This window comes from Apus apus, chromosome 5 (genome assembly GCF_020740795.1).
Source record: "Apus apus isolate bApuApu2 chromosome 5, bApuApu2.pri.cur, whole genome shotgun sequence".
NCBI lineage: Eukaryota > Metazoa > Chordata > Aves > Apodiformes > Apodidae > Apus > Apus apus.
Window position 1 is genome coordinate 47862508 of NC_067286.1, and position 21493 is coordinate 47884000.

The 21493-nt window shown below is 35.9% G+C and overlaps 1 protein-coding gene across 1 annotated transcript in view; it reads left to right on the forward strand.

Annotated features, from left to right (window-relative positions):
- TTC8 (tetratricopeptide repeat domain 8) overlaps positions 1-21493 on the forward strand; it is a 41003-nt gene that overhangs the window by 15405 nt on the left and 4105 nt on the right. The window contains exons 4-12 of the mRNA XM_051621765.1: positions 1636-1699; positions 1844-2003; positions 2811-2900; positions 5603-5647; positions 11702-11787; positions 13736-13823; positions 17724-17834; positions 19760-19899; positions 20796-20970. Coding sequence (XP_051477725.1) covers positions 1636-1699; positions 1844-2003; positions 2811-2900; positions 5603-5647; positions 11702-11787; positions 13736-13823; positions 17724-17834; positions 19760-19899; positions 20796-20970 — 959 coding nt within the window. The remainder of the gene's footprint in view (positions 1-1635; positions 1700-1843; positions 2004-2810; positions 2901-5602; positions 5648-11701; positions 11788-13735; positions 13824-17723; positions 17835-19759; positions 19900-20795; positions 20971-21493) is intronic.

Below are 21493 nucleotides of genomic sequence, written 5' to 3' on the forward strand. Positions count from 1 at the left end.
AAAATGAGTGCTTGCTGACTGTGGGCTTTTTCTTTTGCTGTTGAAGGGTGTTAACCATACTTGGTCTTCAGTCAGGGTCTTCTACTGTGGCAAATCTTCCAGGGTATCCTCTCCCACTATAATTATAGCTTACCAACTTAAAAATGTGTAGTTATACCTCCCATATTGCAACTGGTACTGTCTGTACTTTTCTCACTAAGAAGTTCTAAATCCTTTTCCATCAGTTACATGTCAATTTCAGTTTTGTATCTGTCCTTGTCTTAGTTTCCAGATTAAACTGTTTTAATAGTGATTTTGTTCTCAGTCTTCCATTATTAAAAAATTACTAAATCGTATAAGGTCCACTGGAAACAACTACTTTTCTGTGTTTCCTCTTCACTCATCTATAATGAAATCTGCCTTCCAGCAGTTTTTAAATTTTTATAGTTTTCCTGTGTCAATTTTCCATCAGTCTTGTTCATTAATAAAAATGTCCTATAGCATAATTTTACAGAAAATTCCCAGGCTGTCACCTTTAGACACTTAACACCATCAATTTTATCCACTAAGGCTGCAATCATGTTTAGAAGTGTTACCTTGACAACATATTTTTCAGAAACTCATACTAATTTGCGTTATGGATAATCACAGCTATTTCATTAACTAGGGAGTTAAAGGAGTCATCTGCAGTCATCACTAACTGCTGAAATTATGCTATTAAATTCCATTGCTGTTAGTGGCCACATGCTCTGCTGTGGCCTCTTGATGCCTATTTGTAGCTAGTTTGGTTGGAATTCTCTAAGTAAGGATTGAGTTGCCTGGGGTAAGATCAAGGGAACTAAATCCTGTAAGCATTCTCCCACTACACCAAAAGCACAAAACAATTGGAGTTATTAAAAAGACAGGTCTGGAAAAGGGATTTTAATGCCCTACGCTTATTATCATGAGAGTTTAAAAAAAGGCTCAGAAATTAGAAGACTAGTTCATTGTCTGCTTGTCTGGAAAGCTGAAAGCCTCTTTCTCCAAGTCTCAGGAGAATGCTCCAGTTACATCTTAGAAACTCTACTAAGTGGATTGTTCACCTTTTCTGTTGTGGATTAAAAATTCAAGATGCATAAGACTGTAAAGGGCAAGTAAGCAACATAGAACTTAAAACTTATGTTCAGCCAGCCAGAAGAGAGAGAATATTGAGGTTTCATCCTTATTTTAACATCACTTGCATATTTAATTGATTTTACCAAAAAGATCGTGGTTAATACCTTTTTGGTATTATTTAACTTTAAATACAGGTGTAGCCAGGTGGCTACTGCCAGGTGGAGTCAGAGGTGCATGGATTAAAAAAGCTTGAAGGTGTATAGATTGAGTTAGAAGTTACTTGTTACTTGTTACTTGTTAGAAGTAGACTTGTACAAGTCTACTAAACTTGCTTAAACAATGGACTGATACTATGTCAGAGGTAGTTGAGATTGGGAGAGAAGACTGAAAAAGGGCAAAGTTGGAGTTTATCTTGGGGAAAAAAGAAGGATGTCTGGTGTTATATCCCCTCAATTTGAGCAAAGAAGTTTCCAGTTTACTGTAAGACACAAGCATTTCTTAAAGTCCTCTGGACAAGGGGTAGTATCTCCATGTAAAGTGAAAAATGCTCTTATTTTGTAGGACCAGGAACATCTTTGAAACTCCCTGGAACTAGCCAAGGTGGAGGCCCCAGCCCAGCTGTCAGGTATGTTTTTAAAATGTGTCTAGTTACAAATGAGCAAATTCTAAATTTAACTTCTGAAAATGAAATGCTTTATATACAAGAATTTGAATTCTCTATCCATAAATACCACTCAACATATAAGAATAATGTGCTTAACACCTTCAGGCCAGTAACTGAGTCAGGAAGACCTATTACAGGATTTGTGAGACCCAGCACACAAGGTGGACGGCCAAGTACTATGGAACAGGCTATGAAAACACCTCGAACAGCTCTCACAGCTCGTCCAATTACTAGTGCTTCTGGGAGATACGTCAGGCTGGGAACAGTAAGTGGTTTGGCTCTGTTGTTAGAATGGTGGCTTTCTGGGTCATGGTATCTGGTACAGTAATGTGGTAGTTGACTTAAAAGCTGCATCTGAATTCAAATTTGAAGGGGGTGAGCAATTTCCATTCTGTGTTTACTTTCATTTTTGTTTATTTTCATTGTTTTCAAAGTAAGTTTCTTGTTAGTTTGCTAGTTTCATCATATTAAAAAATGTACATAAATTCACAATTCACATAAATGCAGAAGTTCTGTGAGACATAATTTTTATTCACTGAAGGCCATGAAAGACTACGACATAATTTCACAATAAGTATCTTGAAAACTTCTCCAAGTTTTTCAATTTGCTACAAAACAATTACTAATCTTTCAGTGTCTGTCACTTCAGAAGATACAAAAATAAACTATACTAGTTCTGTCCTGTTACACTGGCAAAATTAATAATCTGCAACTGGCATGAATATATAGCACAGATTAACATCACATTAATGGCTACATTTTTCTTGAAGATTTTTTTGTTTTGTATCCCAACTGCTTTCAGTCCATCTAACAGTCCAAGCTACATGCTTAGGAATATTATGCAAATAGTGGATAGAGGGAAGAAGAAGGTAGTTACAGAAGGTAATTCATGCAGCCTCCTGGCTCTCAGAAAAGGTGAAATTTAGGAAAACCCTGTACTGCACAGCAGAGCAATACATCTACAAATGCTTTGTTTGGGTTTTTGGGTTTTTTCTATACTACTAATATTTTGAAAATTTGAATGAAAAGTGTAGGGGATCTTCCCACTTAAAAACTTCTTTCTCCCCTTCAGGCTTCAATGATAACAAATCCAGATGGCCCTTTCATAAATCTGTCTCGACTGAATTTATCAAAATATGCTCAAAAACCCAAACTGGCAAAGGTATGTATCTATTTTGGATAATGTGATATATTTTTCTTATTTTCTGGCGTAATTCTAATGTAACTGAACATGGGATTGGGGATGCAAACAATGATGAGCTTTTGCTGCAGATGTAAAGTTCAGAAAAATAGTGTTTTACTTTTCTTTCAACAGTGGTTACCAGTTTTGAAATATGTCTGAAGAGGCTATGTTGAAAGTATAACCTAGGAAAAAAAGTTTTCTAGAATAAAAGATTCCACTGGTAAATAATTTTGAAATGTCCATGTAGGAATCATGGAATCACTTGAATTTGAAAAGACCTATAGGAATCATGGAATCACTTGAATTGGTAAAGACCTTCAAGATCAAGTCCATCACCATCCCAGTATGATTTGAGGGCACTTACTTGAGTCAGTTCCTTATCAATTCTAAAAAATCTGCAGGCCATTGGTCCAGTTATGTCATTGCCAGCAATCAGCCAGTACACATGTTATTCTAAATCCGTCACAGTCTTTAAAATAGGGAGAATTTAAGAAACCTGGGGAAGGTTAAGAAACGCAAGCCACATTTATGTGAAGCAAGGCTTAGTTCTTCTGCTTGAAGACAGCTACCTTTTAATTGTGTTTGGTAACTCTGTATAATATTTAAGTAGGTAGGTTAGCTTTCAGATGAAATATTTATTCTCAGCAACAGCCTAAAGGAGTGAGAAACATGTATTTTTAACAGTTTTTATTTTAATTAGCATTTTCTGGGACAATGGGGTAGCTTTGTCTTCCTTCAGTTTCATATGAAAAGAGGCTTCAGCCAAAATTTGTAAAGCAACAGTCAGAGAAACATCCATAGGCAGCAAGTGTACTTGTCAGTATTAGGAAGCTAATATATTATGACATTAACCTTTCACATAGAATGGAAGATCTAAGCTTAAATTTGGAGCTACATGGATTTTATAACCTGTTTTAAAAACAAGACAGCATTAAGGCTAAAGCCACAGCAAGAGATGAGACTGCAGACTGTACTCGGTGTTAAGAGTCATTAAAGTTTTAAAACTCTGAGCTGCTATCTCTCCAAGGTGCAAAAAGATGATAAATCTTTCAACTATTAAATTCATGTAATTAGCATGTGTATTTCTGTTGGTATGTAGTCCTACATACTTCTTCCTTATGTGTCTGCAAAGTATACTTATTGCATCTCTTTTTAAGATAGATTATCGATCTTTTCATTGCATGACCAGGACTTACAATGTTTTGAAGTATAAAGGAATGTGGCTTTTCTCTGACTAGCATCAGCCATGTTAAAGGACTACTGCAGGAAACCCTGTAAGAGAAGGCATCACCTGATACCAGAAGAAGCCTCTGGTGAATCTCACTTAGCAACTGGTTTATGGCATCAAACAGGAAGTTTTCTTTTTTTTTACCTTGTGGATTTTTAATGGAGTTATGAAGATAATTCTACATATTTTTATCCAAGTGACTGTTCAGTCATTTAAATCCTTTTTAGGGTCAGGGCCTGTAGTAAATTCCTTGTGCCAGTCATGCAAGAAAACACCTTTTTTAGCACTTTAGATGTACTCACTTTTGCTGAATGCTGTCATGTGAATGTGTTTGAACCGGAAGAGGAAATGTTCTGCTACTTCTTTATGTTCTATTCTTTTGTTATCCAACTGTTCTAATCTCCCTATAAATGTGTTTTATTTGTAATTCATTATTGTCTTGATTATTCAACTGTTTGGAATCTTTTCTGACCAAAAGTAGAAGACAAGTGGTTTCCTTTCCTCAACAGATATGACAACTCATTAGTAATTCTCTAGTCTCCTTAAGGAAAATAAATTAATTTTATCTAAGAAAAGCAGGCTGAAGAATAATGGAAGACCCTAGAATACTTCTGTCTTGTTCTTTATTTCTTTCCTCATGGAGCAATATTTACTTTCAATTTTTTGTAATGAATAATAATAATTTAGAAAAGTGTTCTGTTCTTTTGGACTGACAAGGAACAGCTACAAGGTAGTATGGCTTGCTTAGTTACATACAGAAGTAAAGAAAGATGCAGTTATATTGCCATGCAGTCGCTGTGGGATGGTGAGCAGTTACCACAGCACAGCTGATGCATGTAACTTCTTTAAGCTTTGGTATTATGATGTTGTGCTTGAGTTTTAGAAGCACCATGTTGATAGCTTTTACCATAAACAAAGTTTTTTCTTTACAGATCCCCAAATTCTGTAGGGTTTAGAATTTTTTTTTTCTTAAGGCAAAATTTGCTCAGCTTACATTCTTAATAAACCTATGTAATTTAAGTAGATTTTGCATTATATAAGCACCTAACTATACATTGCAAAAGTGTTTATTGGATCACTTTTTACTTTCACAGTTAAAAAGTCATGAAAATGGCAACAGGTTTTTAAGTCTATATTCACTTTCAAATTATAGCTACCTTTTTTTTTTTTTTAGTGGCTTTAAGGACCAAAGATACTAGGCAGTTCCACTAATCTCTTGCAACAAATTAAGAATTCAAATGCTTTCCTGTAATGACAATGTAGCACATCCATACTCATTTTAGTCTATTCAAGTCTTAATTAAATGTAAATGTCAGCATTGCAATGCATCAATGTGATTGCTTTCACAAAGAATTAATTTCTGCCTCACATAATCATGATTCTGTATTCCTGTAAAATGATTATATCGGGTTTTATCTTAAATATGACAATGTTTTTAATATTCTTTTGACAGGCGTTGTTCGAATATATTTTTCACCATGAAAATGACGTAAAAAATGTGAGTAATTCATGTGCTCCGTTTTCAGTTTTTACTAAGTATAATTCCATTACCTCTGTCAGTATTCTGCTAAACTGAGGATCCAAGTAGTGCATAAGTGAAGCATTAAAAGTTCTTTAAGAGAGAAATACTTTCTTACTGGGGTGATAATCAGGGATGATAATTTGCAAATACCAAGTTACAGATTGCTCTCTTTTTTTGAGAAGCAACGTATTCTAATGCTTAAAACTAGGTCTTTTCATCCATCAACAGTTTAAGATCCTTTCTCTAGTCATGTAATGTTAACAACATTTATTGGAGCCTGAGCAGTACCTGAAACAGTGTGTCAAGTGGCTGGACTGCCTGGAAAGTTCAAAGTTGCTTAGGCTTGAGAGTAAGCAGTAAGTTATGGAAGACAGTCTGTTAACAGAAGAGGGTGAAAATATCTAACAAAATAGTTAGTGATTGAATTGAACATCATTTGACATTTTACACTCCTGAGATAATTGCTTATGCATTTGGGTAAATAGAAAGGAAAGGTGAAACTGGCAAAATAAAATATCAATAGGACTTTGGACACTTCTACTGGAAAGTTAATTCCATAGTGTTGAGGAGTTTTGTTGCCTCAAGAGAAAGATTGTATTGTCCATACCATTGTCTATGACATTTATTCTCAAAAACTTTTCCTAGTTATACATTTTTTTTCTTACCCTATCCAAAATTTTTCTTCTGTGCTTCTTCATATGTTACTGCACTGAATGGGTAAGATCAAGTTTGGGTAGAGATAGTTTAAACTTTGAGAAACAGATACAGGTTGCAAACTTTTTTGGCTGTTCACACAGGGAAATAATTAATTTATTCAATGAATAAAGTGTCAAAATATTGCATTACTATGTTAGATATATGCACCCAGTTGAAATGGAATCAAAATTTCTGCTTGAAATTTGCTTGAAGGAACTGTTTATGTCAATAATGCGTAACTGACTAGAGAGTTACTGAATTTTCTGCAATACTGCTATCTGGTGTGTGGTTAGACTTGAAGTTATACTCTCCAGTTAATCAATAACATGCAAAAAAAAAATTTGTTGTTGTTGACATAGATCAGAACCATTTCTAAATGTACTGCTATGTGAAGCTTCCTAATCTAGTATCAAATGATTATAGTTGTACACTGTCAATTTATTGCATAGCATTCTTTTAAGAGGATTGAGTTGCAATGCACTATTAATCCAAAATGCGGTTGAAATAGTAAGTGCAAGTGTCAGAAATGTCAGAAAGATATAGCAATTAACATTTACATATCCTGATATGAAGGAAGTGCCTGGGTTTTATTCCACTGATAATTAAAATTTTTATTGTTTGTTACTGAGAACTCAGTTCACTGAGAATAAACGAGTCACTTGATTAAATGCCACACGTGCCTATGACCTGCACTTTAAGGACATGCAGCATCTCTAGGCTAGATGGATAATTTCATATAATGCAAGGAATTTTCCAAGCACTGCAGAAAAAAAAGATTTTTTAACGCTGTACTGCATGTGTTTTGAAATCCTTGTTGAGAATCTTGAATCACTGTCTTGCAGGAAACGATTTTCCTAGGTTTTATTACGCCATTTGAATAAGAATCTGTAAGCAAAGAAGTGTCAACTTAGTCACCGTTGTTTGTTGTGTAATGAGGGGGAGAGCAGCGTGTTTGGTTAATGATACCATCTTGTAGGGAAAAAAAAATTACGTTGCACTTCACAGTATGAGATGCCTTTATAATGTAATGTGTATCTCTGAAGAATAATTTTTTGTTAACTGTTCACTTTGCTGTCTCCTGTTTGCTCTCATTCCTCTTTTCTTCTGTGCTTTCTACACCGTTTTCAATATAATTCTATTCTCTCAAGTGTCCTCCCTTTCTTTGGAACCTCATCTGCATTGATTTTGCTTAAACAAACAAAAAATATTACTTTAACTTTTGCTTTAACTTGGCTGCATTACTGTTTATTCACCTCTTCTACCAGTGGCATTTTACTAATTCATTTTCTTACTTCTCCCTGGAAATAATTTGGTCACTTAGGATGCAGCAGAGACACAGCACAAATGTTAGCTGTTTAAAAGGTGAGCTGGATCTTGCTTGATCACCCATCACAGCGCTTGCTGACATCTCTTGCATCTTTGTATTACCTGCTGCTCTATGATACTGCACATTCTTAAAAAAACAACAACAAACAAACAAAACCCTAACACTTTTCTGCATGAGATGAAAGAGCTTGAAAGGCTTGGATGCCTGGGAAGTTGGCTAAAGTTTGTGACTACATGGACTTAAAAACCTCTACTTGCAAACTTTTTGCATGGGTAGAATTGGAAGACCTGTTCCACAGTTTCACAAATAGAACACTAAAGTAGTAGTGACAATATTCTTCCTTTGTCACTGGGCTGATCTGAAACAGTCTGTACTGTTCTCAACTGCATTATTATTTAAGAAGCAAAAGCTGTTTTATTATTTATCTGCTGTTTAGCATTCTGCCAGTGAATAGAAAGAAAAAAAAAGCCTCAGCAGTTTCAGCTGAGAAATATCATTAATCGGTGTGCATTCAACAAGACAAATAATGCTAAGAACTCAGTTCAAATTAAAAGTAAATACACCTGTAATCTATAAATTATCAGAAATGTGGGGGTGCAAGAGTAAGAGAGAAGTAATGAGTTTTTTCAGCACTTGAAAATATATTCAAAAGTCTTTAATCTTATTTAATGAAAAATTAAATACTTATCTGAAGAAATTACTATTATGCTGTCCATTATTGTTCTTGACTTATTTCCTTTTGAAGTCATATACTTAATAACTGATTTTCTGTACCCTTGAGCTATATCTAAGAGACATTTTATGGGCAAAGTGCTCTAAGAGTAGGGCAGTTTAAAAGACTTGTTCACAGATAGTTCAGCTGCTCCTTTTTTCAGCACTAGACTGGAACATCATATTGTGCTGTTATTCACAGGTGACTAATGATGACAAGACAATTTGTTCGGAGGAAGAACAATGAATGTACAAAATATACTTGGGGCCAGAAGTCTTGACCTCTGATGCTTCCGTAGTTCTTCCTAATACTCTGAAGTTTACGCTCTCTGATAGGAATCTGTTTATAATGGAATTATGTTAGATTTACAAACTACAGATATACAGAAAACACTTACCAAAATATGGCTAATGTAATTTACTCAGCTGTCTTATGGACTGTCCTGTGTTGATTTGTCTACAAACAAGATTTCAATAACTGTTGCTGGGAGAAGTACTGCCATTCACCAGCACACGAAAGAAGCAGCAGACTCTTGCTATTGTTTCCATCTATCTTAGTCTCTTGATGCATACAATACTATGTATGAAATTACTAAGTTTCAAACAAATAGACATTTACCAATTTAATTTTGTGATTTAGCAGTAAATTACCACAGCCCTACAAGATGTTTTATACTGAATTACAGCTGGTAGACAATTTGGAAATTTTAATTATAATGTAGCTTAGCTAAGGAAAGTAATGGTAGAAAAAATAATCTTAGAATCATGCTAAATACCATTGCAATCAACCTACGTTCTTTTTAATTTAAAACCAGCTCTGTTTTATTCTTTAAGAAAAACTTCTTTTTTTAACAGAAACCCCATTAATTATTGGGGGTTTTGTTATTAGCACAAATATAAGAACTGAGAGTAAAATAAATTTGTTCTAAAAAGAGTCTTGCATACATGAGTACCCTCAGTGCTTTATAGAGTAACCATTTCAGCTGACCAGCATTTTCAGCTGGTAAGTTAAATTTTTATTAGAACTTTTGGGACAATCAGGGTGGATTTTTTTCTGATACATACATTAGATGCAAAAATCCTCAAAAGAACATGCCATTATCTGCCAGTCCACAATTCTTGCTGGTTTTCCCTTCCAGTTATTAATATGACTGCAGCAACATCAAGCAATGAACGGGAGTGCAGGACAGGCATAACACTTACTACTGCTATTATAGATTTGGTTTAAATTAACATGCTGTGCAGACTGAGCATCGATTTGTACCTGAACTGTGCAATTAAAGTTTGTAGCAAACGGAAATTAAAACATGCTAGCAGTTGGTATTGACATGGCAAGGTGAAGGCTTTGACTTTATAAAGTCTATTTTAATCAATTTACTAACATTTCAAGGGCCATATTGTCAAAATATTTTGTTGCAATACCAGCAGAAAGTCCCTACTAGCATGCAAAAAGCTGACATTGATATGCACAAAACCTTTTCAGGCAAACACTTTTTAGAAATGTTGGTAACATTTGTCGGATTTTTGGATTTAAGTTTTTGTGATCACTTGTAAAGTATCAGAAACACAATTTTCCTGTTTCTTTCATACTTCCTGAGTGGGAAAGTATTAAAACAGGACTTAGTTTCTGAAACTGACTTAGAAATGAAGTCATGCTTTGTTTCTTGAAGTTAATAATAAGATTCCAATAAGAGTTCAGGATCTGACCCGACAGATAAACTGCTGATGCTGGTGTCTACTAAGCCTGAAGCAGTCTTTAGTTTCCACTGTCCAACAGCAGCCACAGTTGTTAGCCTTGCATAAACTAGTTATCCGAAATAATTAGGGTACCAGGAAGAACACTGAATGTGTTGCTACAGAAGGGATCGTTTTTTGAAATTCCTTCTCCTTGAACACTTGTCGTCAGAGCACTTGAAGGAAAGCTCTTTGAAGCACATTGTTTGCAGTATGGTCCTCCCTTACTTTAAGTGGCTACCCATGCTGCTTTAGAAGCAGGTATGGTATTTGATGGACAAACACATTTGAAATGCAACAAAAGTAACCGATGTTTTAACATTAACTACTCTACCAAATTTTCCAGTACTGGGAAAAAAAAAATGCTTAATGTACCTTCAAATGAAAGCAAGTATTTGTCTGGAAGGGAAACCAATAATTTCTGTCTTGAAGCAAGCTTCTTCCCCATTAGAGCTGGATCTCCAGAGGCCCAGGTGTGCAATTTGCAAAACCATTAGGAAACAAAGGGCTACCAAGATAAGAGCTGGCTGCTGTTTCAGGTCTTCAGGGATTCCACCTAACAGGATGAAATAGTGACTTGAGAGCTGTATGCTTTCTTCAATTCCTGTCCTGTCACAGAGGCAGGCAATGATAACTGTCTCTTCCTTTTTGAGGACAGCATCAGTGGAACTCCTTAGTCTGAATTGCTAGAGAAAAACTATTCTTGCTCACGGAGGCAAAAGACAGCAACTTGTCTAAGTTGTCGCAGCTCCACTGGCTTTGCTGTGCTATGTCAAATCTATACCCATTGATGTCTTACAGCCTCATTTTGCTAGCAGGAAGAGCAGGAATCAAACCCAGAGGTAGATGTCACTAAATTAGGCTCTTTCTAGTATTTCAAGCGTTCAGATTATGTTTTTCTTGGAAATTATTGGTTCCTATGCGACTGAGTTGCCAGTGCACAGAACTTTTCCATATTGTTCCTGATGGATAGCTGGTTTTTAATTTCTGTGGTCTGCAAAATGTTTATAAGAAGAGACAAAAGATCAGTTCTTCTGTTGTCTTTTTTTCCATCAGAAGCATTTTAAAGGAAAGATGATTTCTGACTGTACACATCTGAGAGTTCTCAGAAGTGGGGGATATTAGTAATGAGATGACAATTTCTACAGTATTTCAAACTGGATAAACTGATTTATTTTAGACTATTTTTACTTGTCTTTAACAACTTCTAGTATACAAGGATGGGAAGCTTGGAAAAACTTTGTCAGTTTACACAGATATTCTTTATATTCTGAAGCAGCACTACAGGAGTCTGATCAAATTAGTTTCATTTTTTCTCTTTGAATTACTAGAAGCTATTTGGATTGCATGTTCTTATAGGGACAAATTATCCTTTCAGCTATTTTATGCATTGAGTTATAAATAACAATAAACATAAAGCAGTGCCTCCACCTCAGGTTTACCAGGACCTTTTGTTCAGAATGTTCTCCTTACAAAAACCTTTACATTGTTCATTTCATGTTCTTTTTCTTTGTGTAAACGTTGAAGGTATTAATGTTAAGATGATGGGTTTGTTTTGGAAGGCACTAGATTTGGCAGCCCTTGCAACTGAGCATGCACAATTCAAGGACTGGTGGTGGAAAGTCCAAATTGGGAAGTGCTACTATAGGTAAGCCATTGTTTATTTCTTCTATGATCAGTGAGTATGAGTGCAGGACCTTAACTACTGGGTGTATTGTGCAGTGCTGAACACAGAAATAGTTCAGTAAGTATTAATTTGGAGCGTGCTGTGCTTACCATTAAATCTCCTTCAATATACAAGGAAATTATGTTCAACTGCTTGAGGTAAAGGCATCAAGATTGAGTACCTTAAAGTAACTGAATTAGGTGCATCGTCACCTTTGCTTATGTGTTTCAAAGTCACTGTTTGAAAAGTTGGTAAATAAATGCAAAGATCTCTGGGTAAAACAGACCACATGAAATTAGTATTGCAGTACTAGCTTGAGAAAGTAACTGTCAGTGAGGGGTTCAGATTGATGAAATAATAAAAAATGAAATATTCATGTTTGACATTTTCTGCTAGAGCTCCACTGTCCAAGAAGTACCAGTTTCAAAGCTGCCAAGGCTGAAGGGCTGGAACCCCATACCCAAACATCTAATAGCAGTTCAATAGCCTGGACATTGTGGAGCTCTACGGCTTTATGAGGAAAGAGTAGCAACAGCAGGGAGGAGAGCTTGTTGCAAGCAGTTTAGAGTGGTTGCTGAGGATCTAGCTATGATTGTTAATGGCCGTTTCTATGAAATCAAGTGAAACTCTTCCTGATAAAACCCTGCTTCCCATAATTCAAACAGTACTGAGGCACCTCCCCTTTCATCCTTTACAATGTGTTTGTCCCATGAATGCAAAACATATGAATACTGTGTTGTTTGTGTAAAAACTGAAGCATCATCTACAGTCTTTACAGTTTTGTAAGCAATTCTTATATGAACAGGCTGATAATACAAAGCATTTAGCCCTTTAAAATTCCATGTCGTATCTTGGCTTGAAAATATAGCTTCTTTTTAGATGCCCAAACTAATTAAATTCTTCACTATACTAACCTTTATTTGACATTGTTTAGAGGATTAGACTGATTTAATTTTGTTTTTTGAGCTTAGAGGTCATTAATCACTTTCAGGATTTTTATGGATAGTGTTATAGAGACTAAGGAATCCAAGCAGGCACATGCACTTCTATGGTCCAAAACTACCCTGTGTCCCCATTGGCTAAGTTTCTTTGTTTTGACTGTGTTTTGTGTTTCTTCACCAAGTGTATGTGCTCTTTGGCTGAAGGAAAGAAAAAGTAATTTGCATATGAGAAAGTGCACATTCTTGCTGTTGTTGAAATGGTACAATCCTCTTTATTTTGTAGTCTACATAGCATTTATAGATTATTGCAAAATATTCTGCAGTTATACTGCAAAACAAATGCTTTTGAGATTAAACAGACTTCTCTGAGGTTCGTGTGCCATTTACTTCCCCCTCCCAAGTGACCTGCTTGGATGGTTTGAAGCTGTGGTGCCCTTTAAAATACAGCATATTTTCAACACACAGTTAAAGATTTTTAATATCAGCTAGAGAAGTTTCACCATTTCCTATATGAGACTGGGAAAAGGTGTTTTATAGAACATTTAGCATTCCCTAAAGTTTACAGTGAAAAGTATCTACATGATCTTTGCTATGAGGGAGAAAATTCTGCTTCAAAACCATTTGGGTAGAGGCTGAGGCATGATTCTAATGGCTCATTTTTACTGTCCGTTCTGTACAAAGAGCAGGAAGGGGTCCTAGGAAAATGAGTCCATCATTGCTCAGTTAGCACCAGAAGGTTTCATGTACAAAAGAGGGACAAATTTCATGAATTTGCCTTTTTCATAGTTTTGAATGGTTGTCTTTGTAACCTTAATATATATAAACAGCATATTTCTTGTTAACATGCATGCAAATATATGACCTTAAAGTACACTTTTGAGCAGTTCATGTTTGGTTTAATCTCACTGTTTAATTATTTAAAGCTTTTTTTTTTTTAAATCACAAATAAACAGACAAATACCTTCTGTATCTATCTGTTGTTTCTTTAGGTTAGGATTATATCGTGAAGCTGAAAAACAATTTAAGTCAGCTCTCAAGCAACAGGACATGGTTGATACTATCTTGTACTTGGCAAAAGTAAGTAATAGATTTGCTTGTTTAAGAATGAAGTGAAATTCCAGACTCTCTCTGAGAAGTTCATACACCAGAATAGCCAAATATTGAGCTTAATACACCATAAAGTTTAATCACATGTGATGTCCATATAGTCCTGAGGGCAATACATGCTAACAGTTAAAACTGAAGTCTACAGTTCACAAAAATATTTTGGAGCTTCACACAGACAGACACACACAAAAATCTCCTATTTTACTGTATTCTTTGCTCTAAACTTGAACGAGGATTACATAGCTAAAGAATTATTTGAGTTCCAGTATGAAGAACATTGTAGCTATATATGGTGTCTTAGGAGACTGATGCAATAAATCAGTTAGTGAAGAGTGAATCTCAAAATCCTAGTTTCAGAAGCAAAATTAAAACACAGTGAGCTTGAAGGAAGCAACCTCAAAACAGAGAATGTTCTGTCAAAATAAATATATTAAAAGCTTTAAAAGAACAAATGTTGTAGCTAATCCTCAGAATTATTTGTTTACCAGGATACACATCATAGAATCATAGAATGATGGTTTGGGTTGGAAGGGACCTCAAAGACCATCCACTTCCAACCCCCCTGCTATAGGCAGGGACACCTCCCACTAGATCAGATTGCTCAGAGCCCCATCCAGTCTGGCCTTGAACACTTCCAGGGAGAAGGCATCCACAAGTTTTCTGGGCAACCTGTTCTAGGGTCTCACTACCCTCGTAGTGAAGAATTTCTTCCTAAGGTCCAACCCAAATCTACCCTCTTCCAATTAAAAATGATACCACTACACACCCTTATAAAAAGCCCCTCACCACCTTTCCTGCCCCCTTCAGGTACCAGAAGGCTGTGCTAGGGTCTCCCCAGAGTCTTCTCTTCTCCAGGCTGAGCAACCCCAACTCAGCCTGTCTTCATAGGAGAGATGCTCCAGCCCTCTGATCATCTTTGTGGCCCTCCTGTGGACACACTCCAACAGGTCTGTGTCCTCTTTATGTTGAGGGCCCCAGAACTAGACACAGTACTCAGATGGGGTCTCACAAGAGCAGAGGAGAGGGGCAGAATCGCCCTGGCCCTCAGTAAACATTTTCCAAGACATTTAAGAAAAGGTGGTCTGTGAGAAACTAAGACTGCATGTTTCTTCTTCTCCTAGAAAGAGATTAAATCAGTTGCCTTTATCAGCTCCCTTTAAGCCAGCTATCACAGACCTATCCAAAAGTCATCACTAGTAGTGGATAATTCAGATATTCTTATTAGGATACTTGCTTTACCTTTATATTTCTTGAGCAATTTGCATTTTGTATTTAAATTATCAACATTGCTGTCTGGAGACTTGTCTTCAATACAGCAGTTGGAGTTAGTTTACTCAATTGAGCTTAGTAATTTTAGATTTCTGTCACTACCAGGAGTCATTCTGCAAAACATATGAGCTACACAGAGTCATTAAGTTGGCAGAATAGTTGGATTAACAAACAGTGACTCGTTATGGGAGATATGCATCCCCCCACATCATTAGAAGCTCAAGTAGGAACTTCCACCTCCCACTCCATAGACCAGCTCGCTGAAGTATAAAGCATTACACAACATGATTTAGTGACTGTGGGTGGAGCAGGGCACTGAGATATAGCTCAATCTGACAATATTGAGAAGATAAGAGATTTCTTAAGCAGCCGTTAAAAATCATAGCATTGCATCAAGTTCTGTGCAAAGAGACTGATACTACAGTACCAGTTAGTTTTCTGTTTATATTCATTGTCACAACGGCTGTTTCTTTTAAAAATGTTTTCCTAAAATCTAAGTCTTTGAAATATAATCTATGAAAAGATAAAAGAGTCTTTATGAAGTCAGGTCTGCCAAAAAGTTATGAAGTATTTAATAACCCAGAAGAGCTGGAAATGGAATCTTTTTAATAGAGGTAAGAGAGATACCAAAAAGAAAATGGAGCTATTCTGCACGTAGCATCTAAAACTTAATGAGTATAGCTGTAGTACTCTTCAAGAGCAGCTCTCCCCAAAGCTGTGAGTAGGTGGAAGTTGTCCCACCTATCTTTTAATTTCTTTTTCTACTTATCTGGCCCTGCTTTACAGTCTTGCAGAGATGTTGGACAGTGTGATACACTGCTGGATATGGGAATTATTACATAATAGAGTACTGTGGCTGTGTTGCCTTAGCATAGTATTTGCACAGAGGATCTGTAGCAAGTAGCTTACTGCACATAGTTAGAATAAATTGTACAAGTCACTCATATAGGTGATGCGTAGGAGTAAAAAAAACAGCCAAGGGTCTTAATTAAGAAGTCATACCCAGTCATCATGTATTCTCTTTCATCTGTGTACTTTCCACTTAAACTCTTTACAGAGTAATTTAGTTATAGAAAACTGTTGCTAGAAGAAAATAAAGAATATGACAGTCACAACAGAAGCAGGTTTCAAATTTAATGCAGACGTAAAATTAATCAGAAACTGCTGCATGCTTTATGAAAGAAAAGCTATAGCAAATGTCTTGAGGTCTGTTTTAGGTACAGTAATATGCCCATCTAAAGGGCATTAGGAATATATTGTTGATTTAAAGCATATTGTCATTACTGCAGTCCTAGTCTACCGAGTACCATGACCGCCAAAAAACCCAAACCCCTCATTCTTTAATTGATTTTCACAAGAATTTGTTTTCTAGCTTAATACAGAAAATGCTAGTGATATTAGCAAAATTAATGGAAAAAATTGCCTGTATTTTTTTTTTTTTCAGTAAACAACTTGAAATGGCAGTCTGTTTACTAGGAAGGCACTTACAGTTGACAGCTCTTTGACAATAAAGAATGTCACTTGGATGGTCATAGGAAAGAATTCTTTCAAATGTCTACAGTAGTACATATCTATAGGGATTCAAATAAAGAACTTAGTGACTTTAACTAGTGTTTCAGTTGCTGACACTCAAAAGTCCATGAAGCTTAAGGGCAGAAGCAGAAAACATGTTTGGAGGTTTTTTTAGGTGTTCAGTTTACATTGACATTTTTCTTACATTGCATCACAAAATGTTTGTGTGAGGATACCAGACACGGATTCTTTGCCTTTTTCAGCCATATCAAGTATTAGCACTACTTAATCTAATGATTCACCAACAGGAGCACTCAAAACACTTTTCCGCTGAGTGGGAGGCAGATTAATCCCTCTAGCCATCTAGTTTCCCAATGTGGGCCTGTGGAGTTTTTTTCCTTTGCTGTAGCTTTGCAATTGTACTCTCAGACAGCTGCAGAAGTGGTTTCTGTCAACACATCGATGTCCTCTGTCCAGTTCTCACACAACATGATCCACATTGCACACAGTCATAATCAACACCAAAGTCAGAATCACAGAGACCAAACTGCCCTCTTTCTGTTACAGGATTTTATTGTTTGTGACAGGGGAAGTTGGCAGAGCAGTAAGGAAATTTGAAAGTGTCATAGCTCTGCACAGTGCAGTCTTATTTGACTAAGTAAAATATTTTGGTATTCCGAATCAACTTGAATATCCAGGTTTTTTAATCTTAAGCAGAAGTTTTGAAAAAGACATTAAATGGGAAAATATTTAATGTTATACCTTCACTTCTGTGTCAAAGTATATTATTTTGATATGTTAATCAATAAAAAGATTTTTTTTTGGTTTATTAGTAATGTCCAGATTAATTAATAGTGTCTAGATGACATGCATGCAAAATTAATTACCTTAATTAGCCTACTTTATCTTCATTAGAGGGATCTCTTCAGTATTCACTCAATTATTTTAGCAGTATTATCCTCCATCTCAGCTAATGGGTTACTGCATAAAAAGGGATGTCATCCCTTGTTATTTATCTCCCTTGATAAACAGCAGTACGAGTATAAAAGTCAGACATTTGACATTTATATACATTTTTTATTTACTTAGGTGTATTTGCGCTTGGATCAGCCTCTAACAGCTTTGAACCTTTTCAAGCAAGGGTTAGATCGATTTCCTGGAGAAGTGACTCTGATTTGTGGAATTGCCAGAATCTACGAGGTATGCTCCCACTGTGCTGTCCTTGTTGTAGCCAAGGTTAGCTGCCCGAGCAAGAAAAACATAGCTAGTAGTTGAATATAACTGAAATGAACTATGCTGATTTTCAGTATTACTACTGCAAAGCAGGTGACATTGCAAGTCCATGTTAAACCAAGTGGTCCACGTGTCCAAGTAGCTAGGTCTAGTTTATATGTTTGATCATACAGAAACTGTTCAGGTCACCAATGGCCTGCTGGCAGGATTAAAGAACAAAGCAGACTACCCATCAATATGGTCTTTATTAGTGCTATGTGTTACTGTTGGTCTCTTTAGCCCATGAGAACAGCTGGAATGTGAATGTTTCTTAGTTTAGGAAGTAGATGTTATTTTAAGTAGCATTAGTTTTTAAAATAGTTTCTTTATAGCTTGGTATAGCTTGTTTTATATTTGAGGAGTGTGTATTTTCCTGTCAAACAGTGGACCTAATATTGTTTTTCACTGAAAATTGGTCATGAATTCCAGAACAAATGTTTTAAACAAAGTAATGAATATTTTTTTTTTGTCTACATTCATACTTGGCATTCTTTCCTGTTCTCATCATTCTCATCTAACCCCTAAGCATTAATCCATTTTCATATTAAATCCTTTTTGACCTTCAGCAAGGAAGAAAACAGTTGCGTAATTTTCGAGGCTTTTCTTTCTGCATTGTTAAACAGTTTTTAATATGGATATTATTTTGCAGAGCCATACATAACATTGCATAACCCTCTAACAAATTATTAAAGAGCAGCATATAGTTAACAAGATCTGTTTTTGCAATAACACCTGACTGCAGGATCATACCTTCATTAGCAAAGATTCGTACTGCAGCACAGGGCTGTTCTCATGACATAGATTCACAAGTAGAATATATGCATCAGGCATCTTAATCAAGGCTTTTCTTCTCTGTCACTACCTTTTGCCAGTAGCAAGAATTATAGACATTTCTTGATTAAAAAAAAAACCTTATTTTTACAGGAACTGTTTAAATACTATTTCATTTAATCATAGGGAATACATTTTTTCATAGCAAAATATACTGCTGAGGTTAAATAGAAGCTTATTCTTCAGTCATGTTGAAAGTACAGTGTATCTGTAGCACACAGGAAGAAATTACTCCTGTCTAAACACAGAAGTGTGTTTTGAGCTTTTAATTTATTTTCCTCTGACATGCAATAGAGTCCTTTAGTGACTTGCACTCCTGAGCTGCAGTGTGATGTTGTTTGCCGCAATGAATTCACCCTAATATATCTTCCAAGTAGCACGCATCCAAGTATGTATTTTTATACAAGAGAGTTCTTTTAACTGGTGTGTCCTAGCTATGACAAGTGTTGGTAACGAGTGCATGATTCCTGTTTTCAAAGGTATGTAGTAATTCTTCATATGAAATTATATTATCATTTGTATTCAGAGCAATTAATTAACTAATTAATTGATTGATTGACTTACAAAGCATTGAAAATAATTGAGATATTGACTGAGGACATAAGTCCACTGTATGTGATCATACTGGGAAACCAACTGCACAGTACTCTGTATCACAAGGTATTGTGCATAAAGGAGCAAATGCCTGTTGAACATGCTGATCTTCTGGCCAATCTCTTTTTCAAAATAATGAAAAACAAATAAATCTCTATTTGTAGTGATGACATAGAGTTAATGACAGGTACAGCTACCACTGATAAATTAATATGCATTCTACTCATGGATGTGTGTGTCACTTGTGAAGATGCCAGTCGGTGATGTTGCATTGTATGACCAGAGAACTGTTAAGACCATACATAATTAATCTCAGTTAAGTACTGTACAGGGCATAGATAAAGCAGAGGATTGATATTTTAATAATTTTTATGATAAAAATTGTTGATAAAAAAGTAGAATTAATCCGATTTTTTCCATTTGTATAGGAAATGAATAACATCTCCTCAGCTGCAGATTACTATAAAGATGTCTTAAAACAAGACAACACTCACGTGGAAGCCATTGCATGCATTGGCAGCAACCATTTCTATTCAGACCAGCCTGAGATAGCTCTGCGGTTTTATAGGTATCTACACTTGTGGGGAGGGAGGGGGAACTGAACACATGGGAGGGCAATACAAAGGGTTGATTTTTGTAATGCTGATGGCAAAAAAAGAAGATTAGGGGATTAGTATGGGAGGGTGATTGAGCATTTGAACAAATACCATAAAATCAGCATACCAAGTATATACCTTCTCAGCTAGTGATAATTACATTCTCTCTTAAAAACTAGTCAGCATTACATGCAGAGAACGTAGAAGTATCAACAAAGATTATCAAAACAGTTATTATTGATAAAAAAGAAGTAATCTTTCACAGCATGAGGCAATTTGGGAACACTGCACCTTACTCTCAACTTCAGTCGCATTCAGAAGGCACATGGGCTTCCTATTTAGCCCTTTGAAAAAGAGTCATCTTTGAAAAACTCCATCTGAAGTCATGAGCAGTTGTGACCAGGAAGTCCCTTACTTGAACGAGGGCTGGGGTTCCCCCATGTTTTACCATAGAAAGATAGTTTTAAATGGTGCTGCTGGCTTTTTGTTTCAGTACAGTCAGAGTGCAACCCTGACTCATGTTCATAAGTTTTAAGAGCAGAATAAGTCAATATAAGCACCATCATCTCACTTCTGTTGGACCTGAGCTCTTGTATGCTTTAGGTTCAGAAACTCTCAGTCATGCTGCAGACAGCAACCCTCTTTTTTCCTGGCCCTCTTAGCGTATCAGTTTTTTCTATAAATAAACATAATTTTTATTAAAAGTTCTAAAAGGCACATTAAACAACATCAGTTTTAATGGAAATCTGAGTTATGCTTCAAATGTAAGATTAATGTAGATTCACATACTAGATGTACTAGTCGTGATTAGAGCACTGCTGAAGGACAGGAATCAAGGGAAAAACTGAAATATTTTCTTTCTGTCTAGACGGCTCCTGCAGATGGGTGTTTACAACTGCCAGCTTTTTAACAATCTGGGCCTCTGTTGCTTCTATGCCCAGCAATATGATATGACACTATCTTCATTTGAACGTGCACTGTTTTTGGCTGAAAATGAAGAGGAGACAGCAGATGTGTGGTACAACCTGGGACACGTAGCTGTGGTATGAAAAATATTAGCATCCTTTCTGAAGAAATGATATTTACAAAAACTGGAAAAACAATTAGTAAGGAGTCATTGCCCTACTTTGAAATATGAAGCCCAGTAGTGTACAGGATAAAGTGCAGTACAGATTAAAGGTTTATTTACACTTCCATTGAGGGGAAGAGGCAAAAGAAAAAAGTTCTGTACATCTTCACACAATGTGGCTTACTCCTGCTAAAAGATGCTCACCCCCATCATCTTTAACCGGAACAAGGTTACTGAATAAACTTTTTGACAGCTTTCTAATATGAGTTGTCTTCAAATTCTGACAACTTCAGTCAGAGAGAAACTCAACTGTTCACCTTGATTGTACTGCAACTAGAATAAACACATTGCTTCATACTAAAATATTGAAATTTGAACTGTTGTGCCTATATTTTTCAGTATCTGTCACTTTTCATGTTTAATCTGATGCTGTCTCAGTGCTGGTCATAAAACTGGAGCATTAAAGAATAACCAGTAGCTCCACACAAGTAAATTTG